We start from the raw sequence: 19,268 nt of genomic DNA, 5'->3' as shown, positions 1-19,268 counted from the left end.
AAGCTGGATCTGAACTGGAGGCAGGACTGAATTCCAGGCTTTCCAATATAGGATGTGGGCTTCCCTAGTGGTGGTTTAACCTGCTGCCCACAACACCTGCCTCCAAAATAAAGCTTTCAGTTTTTCTCGGAATCTTTTACAGTACCCTTGAGCTTATCTAGGTACATCATTAATCATTAATTTATAAGGATTTCTAGAATTTGCATCAAAAATAGTGTGAATATGGCACAGTGGTTGACACTGCATGGGGCACCTGCCTCCTATATTGGCATGCCTGGGTTTGAGCCTCAGCTCCACTTCAACTTTAGCTCCCTGTTAATGCACACTCTGGGAGGTGGCAGGTGATGGCTCGAGGACTTGAGTCCTTGCCAGCCACAAAGGAGACCCAGTTGGAGTTCTAGGCTCCTGGCTTTGGCTGGCCCAGACTTGACTGGAAGTATAAATTTTGTAAGAAACAAAAAAGGGTCTTCCATAGGGAGCTATGAAAACGAGGGAAAAGAGGTTTTATAAAGAGCTAATTTAGAGGAAAGCAAAGTAGGCTTTTAAAAAGTGGTGTTGTGGTGCAATGGGTAAAATCAACATCTGCGACACCAGCCAGAATCTCACATGGGCACGGGTTTGTGTCCCAGCTGTTCCACCCCCGATCCAGCTTCCTAGTAATGGCCTGGGAAAAGCAGCAAAGATGGCCCAAGCTTCTACCCAATTGGGAGACACAGAGGAAGCCCCTGGCTCCTGGCGCAGGGCTGGCCATTGCGACCATCCGGGGATTGAACCAATGGATGGAAGATTTCTCTCCCTGTTTCTCCCTCTCTCTGTAACTCTGACTTTCAAATAAATAAATAAATCTTAAAAACAAAAACAAAAACAAAAACAAAAAAGCATGACAGCTGAACCTGAGTTGGCTATTGTAAATAAAACCCACCAGATGTACACCAAGGGAACAGATGCTGAGTTTGGATGATGGTGGGACAAAATAGTATGATTCCTTCTCCTCCAATTCCTCTTACTAGTAATTCTATTACTTTTCTTTTAAGTTGTTTAGAAAGCAGTTTCATATAGTTTTTTTCCTAAAAAAATTATTTACTATTTATTTGAAAAGAAGAAAGAAAGAGAGAGAGAGGGAGAGAGAGAGAGAGACAAGGAGCTATCTCCTATTAGCTGGTTCACTCCCCAAATTGCTTCAGGAGCCAGGAACCCCATCCTGGTCTCCCACATGGGTGGCAGGAGCCCAAGATGACTTGGGTCATCTTCTTTTGTCTTCCCAGGTACATTAGCAGGAAGCGGGATTGGAAGCAGAGTAGCTGGCCCTCCAACATGGGATGCTCATGTCACCAGAGGAGGTTTAACCCGCTGCACTGCAATGCCAGCCCCTAAATAGTTCTTTCATTCAACACATCTTGCAAATGCAAGCCATGCAGCTCACCGGAGCCAGGCACTGAGCCACAGGCTGGGTGACGAGGGCAAGGATGATGCAGTCCTTGTTTTCAAGGAGTCCAAAGTCCAGTGAGCACTCAGATGGGCAACACACAGTCGCAATTTTCACAAACGAGAAAGCCTGGGCAGATGATTTTTGCTCATGTTGAAGACTATTACATAGCGGTTCAGAGCAGTTAACAGTGGCTTAAGGTTTCGTGGCAAGTCAGTAGGATTGCTGGTGCTAAGTATAGGTTTTTTTTTTCCCCCAATGCCAGACTTTTTCTCCTTTCTATTTCCCATGGCACCAACACACATCAGTCTCAGAACATGTTGATGGAACAAAACCAAAACCAAAACCAATGTGAAAATTAAGTGAATTTTATTGACTTTTATATGTTCTTGGAGAAAACCATACATATGTAAAAGTTTGACATTTAATATGAGATTTACTCACACTTTTATTTTACACATAAATTCTGTAATTTGTGGGCAGATATAATTTTTCATTTCAACAGAACTTGCACATGATTACAGCCACGACACTGGCACACTGTCAGAAAAGTAAATCAAACAGAGCTAGACAGAGAATGCAGCATTAGGCCGATTTCAATCCCAACATGCATCACCCTTCATACATGATTTTGGAAGTATCTGCTGTGCATTTATTAAAATAGTAACCAGAGGATATCTGAGGTCACAAATAAAACCTCTTTTCCTAGTGCTACTTGTTTTGTTATAGAAAAATATTACAAATAAAAAATTAGTGCTATTCAAGGTGTTCATTTCAAAGTCACACATGATATACATGTTCACGCCATATTTTGCCTCTCACACAGAGACATCACGACACACTGAATTACTGATTAAATATCCCTTGCCCACCGCTGCCAGCTTCGTCCTGACATGGCTTACTATGCTGACTACTTGCAAATGAGAGGGAATCAGAACATTTTCAGGTACTGGGTACACTCGTAATTTGCTCTTAGTCTGAGATTCAGAAAAACCACTGGAGACACATGACAAAATTTTCATTTCTTCCTGATACAAGAAATTTTCTAAAAATCTGTAATTATAAAACAGATTTGCTTTTTATAAAGAAATGGCTGATTTTTTTTTCATGATTGGGGTCTTATTTAGAGATGATAAAGTTTCAATCTGGACCCTCTTTTCCTGGAGGGCGGGGAGAGGTGGCAAAGTGTTATCAGGGAGGTCTGATGTCCCCAGGGGTTTCGAAGATGGCTGCAGAGCATGGCTAACAAGCAGCCCAACTGCAACAGTTTCCTCTCTTGCCATCCTGTCAATTTCAAAGAAAAGAGGTCTCTCAGAAGCTATATACAGCAGCGGGACACATCAGCATCTCTTTTCTCACTTGACATACAATTTAAATGATTTTACGACAAGTACTTGTCACGAGAATGGGTGCGGGCACATATGACTTCTCCAGCCTCACTGCAGGGGCGAGGTCTTCAGCGGGATCATGATTCTCGATTCCATTTCCTGAATGAGTGGGACTGAAAACAGGAGCCAGATTACTGCGCTTATCCGTTTCTTGGCACCCGACAGAAACACATGAACAAACGCCTTGCTGAGACTGTGCGGAAGATGCGCTACTTGAAAACAGAACGGAGCGCTGGAGAAGAAGGGGCTGATCTCGGGCAGAAACACACACACGGGGCTCTAGGATGTTCTTCAAACAGGTCCCACCTGGAGACTGGTTTCATTTGTGGGAAATTAGGAAAGCCCGAATTGTGAGGGAAAAGATGGTGATTTCTCAAAAGATTATTTGGAGCCAAATAAACTCATATGAAGCTAAATAATACGATGTTTGAATGTATTCTGTGGGCTTGGAAACCTCACCTCTGGGGATGATGAAAAGCGTAAGGGTGAGCACCAAAAACACATAATAATTCTATGATTTTTCTGAACTAAAAAGACAAGGTTAGTACCTACTTTCTACGACAAATCACTCTTATATTTGCACAGTAACATCTGGGCTTAAACACACGTGGCATGCAACACGGCTGGTATTTATCAACTCTACCAGTTTCCTCACTAAAATCAAGCAGACAGGGTTTCTAGTTTCTCAAATTAAATTTCAGATTACTCTTTTAAGCGGACATATTATGTCTCTGGGACCTAACAATTTTGATGAGAAAGGGAAGGCTCAGAAAGAATTCTGTATAATAAATTTTCAGAAAATGCAGAAATCTACAAGAAAGGGTAATGATGGAAAACTGACCAGGTAGAGAGGGTTTGCAGGCTGCAGCAGACAACACATGCGCTTGGAGACATGAATGTTACCTGTGTAGTACACCAGTTCCTCCCAGCCGTGTTTATGCCAGGCAGCATTCCGTATGTCTTCCCTGGTCTGAAGGTCCTTGTAAGCTTCAAGAAAACCACACAGAAGAAGCAAGGCTTAGAGCAAACACAATGCCCCACAGTCCACCGGTACAGTCGTTGTTGAGCTGGTCACCTAGTTTTCTCAGTCGTTACTACTTTGGACACCTAGTACTGATCTAGGAAAACCACCAACTGGTTATTCTGAGCAAAACTATGTCACGCCTTGTGGGTTAGAAGCAAGACAACCTTCTCTGAAGCTTTACAGCCTGGTCAGTCCCAGCCACGTATTTCTAAACCAAATGAACTTCTTCAATAACATGCTAAATTCATAATCAGAAACCCAGATCATAGATGAGCAATATCAAATCCAGCTTCATTCAAACTGACAAAGCACCACACTGATCTATGCAAGGGAGAGAAGAGAGAGAGAAGGGAAGGCAAGGCTGAGCCCACGGAGCATGGTGATCAGCTCAAGGGCAGAGTCCACAAGGACCAGGAGACTGGGCATCGGGGCAGAGGCTGGGGGTGGGGGTGCCTGCCTGGAAGGGGTCACTTCGTTTCACCAGCATTGAATGACATCACTGACATACGAGTGTAGGAAAGAAAGGTGCTCTGGGGGTGGAGGGGACAATGTGGTGAGAGGCATCACACGGCCCTCAGTGTTGAGGAATTCAATCTCACTGATAGCCTATGGAGGCCCTGGCTGATGGGTCCAAACCGGGCAAGAGCCTTCCAACTGCCCACCAGGCACCTGGACGCTGTGCTGGTCAGGAGGAAGACTGTCCAGGGCTCCTTCCCTTGGGTCTGCATTCTGTCTGGAGACAGGCACCTTTCCCCATGGGACTTCCTTCTTTCTAAGAAAATCCTAGCCTGCAGAGCTACTGATCAACCACCTAAAAGACAGAATTTCCCCCTACTGCACACAGCTTGGGGAGGCTGTGTTTCAGTTTTCATAATTAGAAAAAATTTATTGCGGTAAAATGTCACAAAAAGTTTCCACGTTCAGCGGCAGTAAACATACTCACACGGTTGTGCAGCCGTCATTTTTACCCAGCTTCAAAGCTTTTTCATCATCCCAAATTAAAAACTCTTTCCATTTAGCAATGTCTCCCCTTTCCTCCCTCCCTCTGGCTCCTGGTAATATCTTCCTTCATTCTACTTCCTGTCGCTGTGAATTTGCCCAATTCTAGGGACCTAACAGAACAGACTCATACATCTGTTCTTTTGCATTAGCACAATGTCCTCAAGGTTCATCCAGCTGCAGCACGTATCAGAATGTCATGCCGTTTTACAGCTGAATACTGTTCTACCGTGCTTCTGCGCCACGTCTTGCTTATCCACCCACTGTCAATGGACATCCGGGTCAAGAGAGGCTTCTTGAAGACAGCCCTTAAGCATGTTCCTAGGTGAGGAGAGGAGCCCGCACAGGGTGGTGGAGGAGGGGGCAGGGGAGGCATGGCCTCAAGTGCATGGGGAAGAGGAGGAGTGCTGTGCTGTGAAGAGATGCATCTTGAAGCCACACATGCCACACACTGGCTCTGCTACTGAGTTGCCATGGGTTCTGGGTGATTTACTTACCACCTATGAGCCACTGAGATAGTATCTCATCTGTGGTGGGTGGTTGTAGAGATTAAAAGGGATGATGCATAAAATAGTAAAGTTAGGTGGAGAAGGGCACGGCCTCAGAAGCGGCCAATGTGATGTGGCTGGCTGCTCAGATGCCTGAGGCACCATGTTGGTCCTGCTCTGTGCCTGCATGCAAGACAGACTTGGTGGGCTCCTCCCAGCTGGCTGTGGCTCTAGGAAGCCTTGAGCCCTCTGTGCAGGGCAGAGTTGAAAAGGATCTGCCCTGTGTCCCCCACAACCTGTCAGGTGAGCTCACCCGCTCGCATCCTGGTGCCTGCCCTGCATCTGTGAGCCCTGATCCAGGCTGTGCACCTGGGTTGACTTCCAGCCAAGAGCCAGTGCAGTGGTGACAGATGAGCCGCCCCCCATCTGACTCTGAGCCTTGCAGCCGTGCTCACTCATGTACGGGGGTGTCGGGGGAGGTGTGCAGGGCCCGCCCTCAGAGGCTGGTCTAGGCTGAGACAGAGAGACGGGAGGGTAGTGTGGTCTGACTGCTCAGTTCCTATCCCCTGGACAGCATACTGTATTTGTGAAATGACAGTAACTGCTTCAGCCTGCCCTCAAATCCTGAAAGGTTTAATTACATGTGGTTTAATTGCAAAAGGCCGGCAAATGCAGAACATGGCTTTTTACAGACTTCTTTCTAAACCTGTGACATTTTGAAACGCAGATACCCAAGGGACCAAACTCGGCAGGCCAGGAGGGCAGCTCTCCAGGACCGTGCAGCCCCGTGGCGCTCTGAGGCGCTGAGCAGTCACTGACGGCAACCATCCCCCTGCGCAGGGCTGTACTCTTCAAGACCAGGGGAGCCTGAGGCAGCCATTATGGAGCATGAGTCTTTGGGTGAGAGCACAGTGTAATGTTACATTGTTCTGCCTCAACTTACCCATTCAGACTTAGGCTGCTGGCAGCTATGCCACCTTGTAGCTGGTCCACACTGTTAGTGCTTTTCTGATGATTTCCTGTGTCCCCACCACTCTTCAGCCCCTCCTTCTCACCTCTGCCTGTCAAATCCACCAGGATCCTGAAGTCTAGTGCATCATCTACCATTACTGACTTCCCCCACGTCCACGTATCTACCTTGACGTCCCTCCAAGTCTCCACAGCACCAGGAGCAAAGGCCCTGGGTTACGGTCACACACTGCCTCCTGCCACAGTTACTTGCACGTCTGCTTAGTCCCTCTTCAGGCTTGCCATTCCTGTATTTGTAAGCCCTGCTATGCCACCACGACAGGGGAGGAAGCACCACACGGGTCAAGCTGCCACCTCTCAGTTAATTCCCATGGCCTGGAAGGGCGCTGTGCTTCTCCTTTAAGACCCAACCACAGACGTGCCAGAAAGGTCCAGGTGGTATTCCACCAGCTGTGACCAAGACCCCGCCCCTGCTGTAGCAAGGAGACAGGGATGTGGGGAGGGGAGGCCTGAGTCCGGCCTTGAGAGACACCAAGGATGGAGCCAAAGTGGGAGACAAAAGTTCTGAGACAGTGGCACCACGCCATGCAAAGACAGGCAGTGGGAGTGTGCGTGGTGTGTAAAATGCGGCTGTCTCTGAGGGGGCAACAGGAAGCCGGCTAGAGAGGGAGGCTGGGGCCACTCTGGCTCCATTCTCCTCCCTCTCCCATGGCTGCCCCCTTCACCTGTCTTGTTCCTCTTGTCATCCCACTCCGTCAGTTGCTAGCATGCCAAGGATCTGTGGGCCCTTCCCCGGTTGACCTCTTCTGTTCTAGATGGCCCAGCATGCACAGCCATCATGATGGTGGGATCTGCTCCAGTATTTAAGGTTACTGACTGACTCGAGATTTGCACTCCTGCTTAGCGTGACTTACTCAGTAACAGCCTCTTAAATCTCCATCATTCATCTCTGTCTCTTTCTCTCCTCTTTTCTCTGTAGCTTTGCCTTTCAAATAAATAAAAAAGCCATCTTAAAAATAATCTCAGGCCGGCGCCGTGGCTCAATGGGCTAATCCTCCACCTTGCAGCGCCGGCACACCGGGTTCTAGTCCTGGTTGGGGCGCCAGATTCTGTCCCGGTTGCCCCTCTTCAGGCCAGCTCTCTGCTGTGGCCAGGGAGTGCAGTGGAGGATGGCCCAAGTGCTTGGGCCCTGCACCCCATGGGAGACCAGGAGAAGCACCTGGCTCCTGCCTTCGGATCAGCATGGTGTGCTGGCCGCAGCGTGGCCATTGGAGGGTGAACCAACGAACGGCAAAAGGAAGACCTTTCTCTCTGTCTCTCTCTCTCTCTCACTGTCCATTGGAGGGTGAACCAACAGCAAAAGGAAGACCTTTCTCTCTGTCTCTCTCTCTCTCTCACTGTCCATTGGAGGGTGAACCAACAGCAAAAGGAAGACCTTTCTCTCTGTCTCTCTCTCTCTCACTGTCCACTCTGCCTGTCAAAAAAAAAAAAAAAAATCTCAGTAATTCAAAAAATGGAAATAAGTACCTACCCCAGAGGTGATGCACCATATATAGCTGCCCGATCTGAGAGAAGAAGCCGCCGACGGCTTCGTTACCATCCTGTCTGAAGCGAATTGCACGAGCCCTTAGAGAGAAAACAACATTCCAACGGTGAATTAGACATGGGCCAAAGAATCGGGAGACTAAGCTTCCTCCACACTGGGCGAGTTGTTCAGAACGAACACCAAAAGTTACTGATGCTTGTAAGGTGTCAACGCACTTTTCTGCAGCTATCCTCGTCGTTTCTGTGGGAAGTGCACCGTGCCCAGTGACCATGAAAGGTGAAAAGCAACAACATGAGGATATGTAGCTGTGCTGTGGATTCTGGACATAACATCAGGAAAACTGGCAGAGGACAGGAGCTTCCAACTGAAAAAGCACTGCTTCTCCACAAACGCTCTGTGCGAGCAGTGAGGGAAACCTGGATACTAGAATGCCCACGATGCTGTAGGCCCCGCCCCCAGGGAAAGAGGTAACAGCGAGAGGAGATGAACACGAGACAGCAAACACGTGAGGAACACGCCTGCTCTCTCAACTCTCAGAGGGACCCTGTAAGTCTTGGGGCCAGGCAAGGGGTTTCTCGGCAGTGCCATCCTACATCACTGCCACAAAGGAAGCGCCTGCTGCTGTTTTTTCTGTCATCAAAGTACACTATTCAGAGAGCAAGTACCAAAAGGCACGCGTTACATCCTATCCATTGAAGGAAATGTGGATACACATTGTGTCTACGCGTACAAGACAAAATTGTGATGAAACTGGTTAAAAACTGACACTTGTCGCTGGTGCCGCGGCTCACTAGGCTAATCCTCCGCCTTGCGGCGCCGGCACACCGGGTTCTAGTCCCGGCCGGGGCGCCGGATTCTGTCCCGGTTGCCCCTCTTCCAGGCCAGCTCTCTGCTGTGGCCAGGGAGTGCAGAGGAGGATGGCCCAAGTACTTGGGCCCTGCACCCCATGGGAGACCAGGAGAAGTACCTGGCTCCTGCCTTCGGATCAGTGCGGTGCGCCAGCCGCAGCGCGCCAGCCGCGCCGGCCATTGGAGGGTGAACCAACGGCAAAGGCAGACCTTTCTCTCTCTCTGTCTCTCTCACTGTCCACTCTGCCTGTCAAAAAAAAAAAAAAAATTTGACATTTGTCTTCAGCTTTCCTCTTTTTGAGATTTCCTGTTGCAAAAAATATCAGCTCTTTAAAGATTTTCTTTCCTACTGCGCCAGGTACTTTCTATTTAGTAATGCACCTAATTTCTAAAAATATTTGTGTTTTTCCAAAAGCATTTTTCTGGAATCAAAGGTGAAAGTAGAGGGGTAAGGGGCTTCAGATGGTACAGGGCCATCCTGAGGACAGCTGGGGTCTGCTGAGGAACTGCACGCCACAGATGACGCACTCAGCCGACGTCCACACTGCCTGGCTCTGGTCTGAAGCCACAGTCACGTCAGGGTCCCAGAGTGGACAGGATTCACTGTAACTCATTTAGAAGAAGAGGGGGCACATGAACAAGGATGACAACCTGCCAGCATCTACAGTGAGACACAGCTCTCCAGGGACAAGGGTCCTGAGTGGGCCGGGCCACTCTCCTCCTGGAGGAGAACTTCATAGGCACAGGACGGTCACATCTCAAAGGGGCACAGAGAACCAGAACAAGAGCAGTTTGCTTTGCCCACCTCTGCTCTCACCCTGACTGGGCCTTTCAGGTGCCTCTGTGGTGAAGGAGGGAGGGGTCTCTTGCTACTAACCCTTTGGATTCACCACCGATAATACTGAATTCTTTAACACTGACACTTAGAATTAAGTGATTAGTCTTCAAGAAAGTGACAAATTTCATTGACAAATTATTGAAATTACACAAATCATTTTAACATGCATTCTAACTCCATGCAGAAGGAAGGACACTGTCTCTCACTGATAGTCATAAATATTCTTAATTATTCATTTCATTCTGAATTTTTCTAATTTAGCTTTTGTAGGCAAAGAAAACATACCTGCCTTGCCTGGTAATACTCAGAGGCATGTGCTGGAGATCACCATCTTAAATAGTTACCTATGTGCCAAAATATAAAGTGAATGCTGAACTTGCTTTATAAATAAGCCTCAAAATAACTGAATAACCTGGTACTTCCTTGTGGATACCCTGGTGACCAAGTTTTAGCAAGCAAAGTGAAAATCAAACTAGCGGGTGATCCTATTGTGTGAACATCTAAATTATTATAGTTACAGGAATAAAACAAAGAGCAAAAGTGCTCTGGTGAAATGGTGACTCTGAAATTAGCTTGCATTATTTAGCTTCAGCTAACCAGAGAAGAAGAATCATTAGGAGGAAAGGGTCCTTGGAATCATTTGCTGGAGCTGGACGAAATCTTAGAAATCATCTCATGCAAAGCAAGAAACTTCATAGATGAAAAAGCGCATATTTACACTGTGAGTCAAGGAAAGACAGAGAAACCGAGTCGGGGCCCGTCAAGTGCCACACCCACGGCGACCCTCAGCACCACAGAGCGTTCCCGTTGTGGGAGAACAGAGCTATGAAAAACCAGCTCAGGGAATGGGAATGTAAATTTCCCAAGAAAATTAGGAGTTAACACAATTACCTCGAAGACACACACAGACCCCGTTTCCGCCATTAGCGAAAGAGAAATATTGAAGCAGAGACATATGTAAAGTTTCAAGGACAGAGTGCTCAAAACCTTTCAGTGAATGACACAGATACTCAAATTATTTTAGGAAACTATCTTCACATTTCAAAACTGAAGCTACTCTTAACTATCAGAGAAACATCAAGTTGTAGAGAATTTGGAGACTGGAGAAAGGAAATGAACACCAGCAGTCTGATTACCATAAAACCCTAAATATCCTTTTGGTTTGTTCCCATTTTCTGTCTCAGGCACTGAATTTAGCTGACTAGTGATCAATAATTTATGCTTGTATGCCTCAATTATTGAGGCTTTATATTTTATGTCTTTTGTTTCTGTTTTTTTTTTTTTCCTGTTATTATAGTAGTCAGGATTTCCAAAACCAGTATTAAGTCATACTGGGGAAAGCTGCTGTTTTGTCATTAATGGTGCTGAACCTGGTTCACTATTGAGTTTAAAGGAGCTGTTGGGAGGCAGAGAATCAACCACATGATTCTACAAACCTTACACAGCCCAAGCCTGGATGTCCCCCACCCCTGATCTAGGATGTGCCAGGCCTTGCAGACGGCTATAGAGGTGCTCACCATAGCCTCTGCTGGGCTGTGGGAACGGAGACCTGGAAGCCACTGCACAGGAGTGGGGCTGGGCAGTCACAGAGCATGTGTGTAGGATACCTACTCCAGTCTTGCTTTTCTTGTATTAAATAATTTCTTCATTTGAATCTGTGGTATAAAATCTATTAAGAGAGGTGTGTCTGTTAACAACTTTATTTTTATCTTGTATATCACATATATTTCATGATTTTTAGTATATTTGCAGAGCTTTGCAACAATCATCACAACCCAATTGTGCTAACAGATCTCCTGTGCCCATCCCTGTTCCTACTCCCAGCCTCAGTCAACCATTAAATCAACTTATGTCTCTAAAGAGTGGCCTTTTCTGCACATTTTATACAAATGGAGTCCTATCACATGTGGTCCTTCGCCTTGAATTTTTCACCTAGCATGTTTCCATTTGTAGCAGGTATCCGTTCATTCTTTCTTATTGCTGGACTATATTCCATTTACAAAAGTATTGATTTGTTTACATGTTCACTCACAACTGATGGACATTTGAGCTGCTTCTACTTTCTGGCTATTATAACATATGCTGCCATGAACACTTGAATGTAAGTGTGTTTTCATTTCCTTTGGGTACATCCCTAAGAGTAGAATTGCTGGGTCACTTAAATTCCATATTTAACAATTTGAGGGACTGCCAGAATGTTTTCCAAAGTGCCCCATATCATTTCACATTCCCATTAGTGATATACAAACATTCCAGTTCCTCTGCAACCTCACCACTACATGTCATTATCTGTCTTTTTAGATACAGCCATCCTAGTGGGTACAGAGTGGTAGCTCACTCTAGTTTCACTTTGCATTTCCATAATGACTACGGGTGTTGCTTATCAGGTATTCACATCTTTGGTGAAATGTCTATTCAAATGCTCTGTCTATTAACAATGTTTTAAAATTCATATAAAATTTTTTTGTTTACTTATTTTTTAACTGCAGTAAAAAAAGTTTAAAAATTTATCATCTTAATTTTTTTAGTACAGTTTAATAGTGTCAAGTATATCCACACTGTTGTGCAACAGATCTCCAGGACTTCTTCATTTTGCAAAACTGAAACTCTGTCCCCACTAAAGCACCAAGTCCCCCTTTCCCCCCAGCCCAGCCCTAGGCAACGACCTTCCCATGTTCTGGATTTTGACTCCCTGGATACCTCATTCTCACTTCAGTGGAATTGTATGTTATTCGTCCTTTTGTGAGTAGCTTATTTTACTTAGCATGATTTCCTCAAGGCTCATGATGTAGCATGTAACAGGACTTCTTTCTTTTAAAGAATGCCTAATATCCCACTCTGTGCCTGTACCGTTTTATCTGTTCACTTGTTCATGGACACTGGGTTGCTTCTACCTCCTGTCTACTGGGTATAATGTTGTGAACATAGGTGTGCAAACATCTCTTTGAGACCCTGCTTTCAATGCATCTGGATGTGTACACAGAAGTGGGACTGCTGGGTCACACTGTAATTACATTTTTAATTTTTTCTTGAGAAATCTCCAACAACTGGGTTATGATGACTTGCAAAAGTCTGTTTTCCATAATGGCTGTATCACGTTACATTCTCAGTAACAGTGCACAAAGGGATCTCAATCCCTCTGCATCCTTGCCAATACCTGTTTTCTGCTCTTATAACAGTAGCCATCCTAATGGGTACGAGGTGGTATCTCCTTGTGGTTTTGATTTAGATTTCTCTTAAGATTACTGATACTGAGCGTCTCTCCATATGCTTACAGGCCACTTCTAGTCCTTCAAGTCCTTTATCCATTTTTTAATTGAATTATTTGTATTATTATTTTTTTGACAGAGTAGACAGTGAGAGAGAGAGAGACAGAGAAAAGTCTTCCTTTTTCCGTTGGTTCACCCTGCAATGGCCGCTGCAGCCGGTGTGCTGCAGCCGGTGCACTGCGCTGATCCGAAGCCAGGAGCCAGGTGCTTCTCCTGGTCTCCCATGCGGGTGCAGGGCCCAAGCACTTGGGCCATCCTCCACTGCACTCCCGGGCCACAGCAGAGAGCTGGACTGGAAGAGGAGCAACCGGGACAGAATCCAGCGCCCCAACTGCGACTAGAACCCGGGGTGCCGGTGCTGCAGGAGGAGGATTAGCCTATTGAGCTGCAGCGCTGGCCGAGTTATTTGTATTCTTATTATTGAATTGTTTCAGTTATTTATTATGAATATGTATCACTTATCAGATTGGCAAATATTTTCTCCTAGTTTATGATGTGTCTTTTTAATTAAAAAGTCCTTTAAAGTACAAAAGATTATTTTTAAAATATCCGTTGTTTTTAAAAATGATTTATATTCGCTTATTGTCATTTTTATTTTGGAAGGCAGAGAGACAGACAGCCCGGTCGCTGGTTTACTGCCCAAATGCCTGGACCAGGTCAGAATCAGGAGCCCAGAACTCTATCCAGGTCTCCCATGTGACTGGCAGGAACCCAAGTATTTGAGCCATTATCTGCTGCCTCTCAGGATAAGCATTGGTAGGATGCTGGATTGGAAGCATCTCTGGTATGGGATGTGGATGTCCCAACAGGCAATTTATGTTGCTGTGCTAAATGCCCACATCATCTCCAATCTTTTTTTTTTGTGGACTGTGCTTTTGTGTTATATTTAAGAACTCTTTGCCTAATTGTAGGTTACAAAGATTTTCCCATTTTATTCTAACAGGTTTATACTTTAGCTCTTATATTTGGTCTATGATCGATTATTGATTTTGAGTTTATTTTTGTGAATAGTATGGGTTAGGAATCTGCACTCATTTGTTTTGCAAGGATATTCAGTGTCCCAGAACCTTCTGTTGGGAAGGCTATCTTTTCCCCATTGAATTACCTTCATATATTTGTTAAAACTTGCTTTGGAGTAATTGTTGTGGTGCAGTGGGTTAAGCCATCTCTTGGGATGCCTACATCCCATATCAAAGGGCTGGTTTGTGTTCCAGCTCCTCGGCTTCCAACACAGCTTTCTGATAATGCCCTTGGGAAGGCAGCAGATGATGGTCCAAGTACTTGGGTTCCTGACACACATGTGGGAGACCAGGATAGAGTTTCTGGCTCCTGGCTTTGATCTGGCCTTGACTGGAATTTGAGGAGTGAACCAGCAGATGGAAGATCTCTTTTTCTCTGTCTCTTCCTCTCTTTCTGTCACTCTGCCTTTCAAGTAAATAAATCTTAGGGGAAAAAAATCAATTGCTCATAAATATAAAGGGTTTACTTCCAGCCTTTTGATTCTTTTTTGAAAAATTTATTTATTTATTTGAAAGGCAGAGTGACAGAGAGGCAGAGAGAAAGACAGATTTTCCATCTGCTGGTTCACTCCACAAATGGTCCCAATGCCCGAGTCTGGGCCAGGCCTAAGTCTCTCACATGGGTGCAGGGGGCCCAAGGACTTGGGCCATCTTCTGCTGCTTTTCCAGGAGCATTAGCAGGGGGCTGGATTGGCAGTGGAACAACTGGGACTCGAATTAGCACTCGCACGGGATGCTGGTGTCATAGGTTAGCAGTTTAAGTCGCTGTGCCACAGTGCAGGCCCCTGGCCTTTTGATTCTATTCCACTGATTTGTATGCCTGTTTTTATGCCAGGAGTATAATGTCTTGATTACTCTAGCTTTCTGTCAGTTTTGAAATGGAGAAGTCTGAGTCCTCTCACTTTGTTCTTTTTCAAGGTTGTTTTGGTTATTTTGGATCCTTTGCATTTCTAGAGCCTTCTGGGATTTAGATAAGGACTGTATTCAATCTACAAATCAATTTGGGAAAAAATTAGCATACTGTTACTGGAACTATGAAGAAGAAAGAAGCAACCATGCCAGGGGGTGCTCTATTTACATGACAATGGCACCATTTCAGAAAAGACAACATCCAAGAAGGATATGAAATACCCTCATACAACACTGGTGTCCTGTTAAAAAAAAGAGTACTTATCTTTTAGATTATTTATTTGAAATAAATAATTTAGATTATTATAATTAATTTTAGATTATTTCAAATAAATAATCCTATGTATTGAATATTTATGTATGAAATAGTGTGGCACATGGGATTTAATAGTCTGGGTCAAAGGAGTTAAGACTAAACAAGGTTGGTCAAGTGTTGATAATTACTGAATCCATGGAATGAGCATGAAATGAAGGAGCCGAGGAATTTGTTCTCTCTAGTTTTGCATATTACTAAAAAAATCTCTCAATAAGTAATATGAAATAAGGGTCAAGTAATGGCATTACTCTCAGATTTTTTTTCTCCTGGAATTAGCCCTTAGTCTATTAATAAGACTTATAAACTTAATATTCAGTAATGTACTCACCAGTAATTGCCCCATTCAATCATGGTACCTGGCTGAAAAAAAAAAAAAAGAGTTAAATGTTGGTTTGTTAGTTCTGCAAAAAAATATAAAAATATAAGGATTACAAAAAATCATTTGACAAAGCTGACTTAAAAATGAACTTTTAATAATATGAGATTATAACCAAAAAAGTAATAAAATAGGTTTACTATCCCATCGTGGGAGTAATATTTCACAGCTTCATATAACATAACACAAACACAATGGAAGAATAAATCATTCAATTGTGGTTATCAAAACCATAATTAAGCCGGCGCCGTGGCTCAATAGGCTAATCCTCCACCTTGCGGCGCCGGCACACCGGGTTCTAGTCCCGGTCAGGGCGCCGGATTCTGTCCCGGTTGCCCCTCTTCCAGGCCAGCTCTCTGCTATGGCCAGGGAGTGCAGTGGAGGATGGCCCAGGTGCTTGGGCCCTGCACCCCATGGGAGACCAGGAAAAGCACCTGGATCCTGGCTCCTGCCATCGGATCAGCGTGGTGCGCCGGCTGCAGCGGCGGCCATTGGAGGGTGAACCAACGGCAAAGGAAGACCTATCTCTCTCTGTCTCTCTCTCACTGTCCACTCTGCCTGTCAAAAAAAAAAAAAAAAAAAAACCATAATTAATTCTTTCATAGGTGCTTAAAGTCATGATTAAATTGTGGGTAACCATTCAGATTTTATTGTGAAATTTTAAAAAATTTAATGTCAAAAAATTCAATCTTGGACATCAAAAAAGGATACCACTTGATTTTTTTCTGATATAAAAGTGATTATTAGGTCATGAAGATCTACCCAGGATGTATTCTTTTCAATAATCTAGTACTGGAGGCTGGGAAGGGTACACGGGGAGCAGGGGAATGCAGAGATGATGGGTAACAGGTTTGAGGTGCAGCTGGTTAGGAGGAAGCATTTTCCAGTGTCCTACAGCACAGTGGTATCACTATGGGTGACAAAAATTAATTATACATTTCAGAACAGATACTAGAGAGGATTCCGGATATTCCTAACACAAAGAAATTAATATGCTTAAGGTGATGGATGTATCCACTATCCTAATCACTACACATTGTACACTTATTATGTGTTGGTAAAAGAAAGTTATGCACCTCCTGGGGCCTTCTAATAGTTGTTCAGTATGAAATATCTAGAAAACATTATCAAATATCATTCCCGTTCTACTCTCACAGTGCTGTACAATTTGTTCAATAGTTCAAATATTTCTATGAATTGTTCTAGTTCCACTACAACAGACGCTTTATTTCCTTTCCTCTTAAAAAACAGAAACATTATTTGGAAAAATATCAAATAATGAGTATTACAAATGAGATCATATAAAACAAAAGAGCTTAGCAGAAGAGAAGGAATGAGAAAGAAAATGAAAAAGAAAAGACAGGGAGAACAAATTAAAATAGGATGTGAAACACACATCAGAGAATGCACTTGGTTTTGCTTCAGCATTAGAGAATGCCTGTGTTTCTTCACAGAAGGAGTGGGCAGTCAACTCGTATTTCAGCACTTACTCGGAGCTGGTAAGACCTGAGTTCATATATATTGGGTCCTGACCGTGGGACAGGCTCATTCCAGAAACTGAATTCCAACAGCAGCTGATTCTTCCTAGACAGCAGCATGTCACTTCTTGCCTTGCGGAAGCTCACAAATTCCTTTGGGTGAAAATAATGTGCTCGTGAAATTTTTTTCATGAAATCTTTTGATACTCTTGTATACACACATTCTGGTAACATTTATGTTCCTACAGAATACTATTATAAGTCAGACAACAGGTCCCAGCTGCCTGAGACAGTCCCAGGTCACAACTGCTGACCTCACACGATGACAAACAGCACTCCCTTTCACTCTCAAAAGTGTCCAGGCTTAGATGACAAATCACATGAGCATCCTAATTGTTCAAATGAGAACATAAACAAATTTAACTTCTTACATTTTTGCATTTCCCTAACAGCATTTGACAATAGATGAAGAGAGGTGACATGGAGGCTACAAAACAGCAGGTAATTCAAAAGCCATTTATATTTGCTTGGGAACCTATGCAAAAGACTTTCTTTCCTGAGGATGTATGGCTGTTAAAATTCTCCCTACTAACAAGCACCTACTGGCAAAGGGAAGGTAGGATAGCATAGTCGGCCCAGGAGAAAGAATGTGTGCATGTTTGACAGTTCCTACAGCAGACACGGCAAGGTAACTCAGGACCAGCTGTGTCTACCAAGATGATCCACATACCTGCTTGTCAGCTCCAAAGCACAACTGACTTTTATAATAAGAATTGTTATTAAATAGGATTATATAACTGGTGACTTTATGTTTACCTACAACGTCCAGTCCAAACAATAAAATTTGTACTATAAAAAAATAGTCTAGGAACAAAAACTGATGACAGGAATCATTTAATTCTGCACTAACATCTAGTGTTATCTTTAGTGTGAATCAGCAAAAATTTTTTCAAAATCATTACCTGATTTTCTCTGAGCTTATTCATGACCTCTGTGAGTGCTGGGTAGCCTCCTTCATACCTCCAGAGGTGGACTGAAATGCATTTTAAAAGACAGTGGACATTTAGAGTTTCATGATATCCTTATCTTGAAAATACCCAAGAAATATCCAATATTAATAAAGTACTAAACTGTGATACACCATGTGTTGGCTGGTAAGCTACACCACAAAGATTCAGTAATAGACCCAAACATTAAAAACAACAGAAGAATAGTTTTTGCAATGTATTATTGAAGAAACTACTTTAACCATAAAATGAGACCGAGACTCAGAACGCTTGGATTACAAAAAACAGGCACCGAATTAGAAAACGACTTAAGTGGTTATATTGGGCTTAAGGAAGAAGTGTTCATTCCAAAGACTTGTGCTTCCTACCAGCTTGATCCTGCTCGCCATACCACGTGTTCCAAGTCCCCACCAAAGTGCAAGGGTAATGTTTATCTTCATGAATCTTTGGCAATACCTCTTGACTTAAAGAGAAGGAAAAGCAGCATTAGTCAAACAACGCACACCATTTTACCAAGTGGACAACAGTTAAGTCAGTAACAGGATCGAAGGCTACATACCCTCTTCCTGGCAACGGACCTCATGGCATACTCATGATAAGATGACATGTGGAATTAACTTATAGCTGAATTCTGCTGCACTCCAGCAACCCACTCAACTGTCTGATACCCCAACTATCTACAAGAGTTGTAAGCAATCCACGCATACTGACAAAAATGCCAAAGAAGAGCCAATGGTCCCAAGATTCTAGGAGCAACAGGTCTACTATTTGCCATCTCAGGGGAAAACAAAACAAAACAAAACAAAGCTTCTGAGGAATGTGATGTTTATAAAAGCTAAGTTCTGCTGGTTCCAAAGACAGGAAGAATGAAAGACATGAGAATACTAGAAAAGAGCGTGGAGGAATGAAGAAAGGGAAGAAAGGAATGTTCAAGACAGAGGCAGACGACACAGGTGGCGCCAGCAGGCAAAGGTGACAGGAAGAGAGGACAATCTGGCCTTAGGGAGGAGGAAGACAGGGCTAGAACACAACACAGAAGCAACCCCAATCTCCAACAGTCCCGAAGGCACCAACGTGGCAGAAGAATCAGAATTAAAGATACAACGCAAAGCCGAAGTTAGGGTCTATTCACCTCAACCAGCTGAGGGGATCCGAGTGTCACAGTCACACTGCACGCGGCGGCCAAGCCATCACCTCTGAGTGCGTGGAGCAGTGGCACGGCAGTGCACTAAATTAACAGTGTCTCAGAGCAGAGCTTCATTCCACGGACCCTTCCTATCAGAGACTGCAATGTACCGGGGAAGGCAAAGCCAAGAGGCATCACTGTTCTACTCCAAGAGAAAAGCTAAAGCCTACACAATCTTGAAT

The 19,268-nt window shown here is 44.3% G+C and overlaps 1 protein-coding gene across 11 annotated transcripts in view; it reads right to left on the bottom strand.

Annotated features, from left to right (window-relative positions):
• Nucleotides 1–1,778: 1,778 nt before the first annotated feature.
• Nucleotides 1,779–19,268, bottom strand: part of NIPSNAP2 (nipsnap homolog 2) — a 33,386-nt gene continuing 15,896 nt past the window's right edge. For 5 of the 11 annotated variants that reach the window (XR_016226122.1, XM_089321519.1, XM_051836325.3 and 2 more), the window contains 7 exons: nt 18,269–18,363; nt 17,856–17,926; nt 16,906–17,046; nt 15,368–15,399; nt 7,826–7,920; nt 3,718–3,801; nt 1,779–2,927 (listed from right to left, as the gene is read on the bottom strand). Coding sequence is in view for 7 of the 11 variants with exons in the window: in XM_051836325.3 (XP_051692285.1) it covers nt 2,863–2,927; nt 3,718–3,801; nt 7,826–7,920; nt 15,368–15,399; nt 16,906–17,046; nt 17,856–17,926; nt 18,269–18,363 (583 nt within the window). In the remaining 4 variants the exon portion in view is untranslated. Of the gene's footprint in view, nt 2,928–3,717; nt 3,802–7,825; nt 7,921–9,811; nt 9,871–15,367; nt 15,400–16,905; nt 17,047–17,855; nt 17,927–18,268; nt 18,364–19,037; nt 19,186–19,268 lie in introns of those variants that run through there. The other 6 variants (XR_016226123.1, XR_016226121.1, XR_016226124.1 and 3 more) reach the window with 3 other exon arrangements.

The sequence above is a fragment of the Oryctolagus cuniculus genome, chromosome 19 (assembly GCF_051225735.1).
Source record: "Oryctolagus cuniculus isolate XC-2025 breed Fujian yellow rabbit chromosome 19, ASM5122573v1, whole genome shotgun sequence".
NCBI lineage: Eukaryota > Metazoa > Chordata > Mammalia > Lagomorpha > Leporidae > Oryctolagus > Oryctolagus cuniculus.
This window is presented reverse-complemented; position numbering and strand designations above follow the sequence as displayed.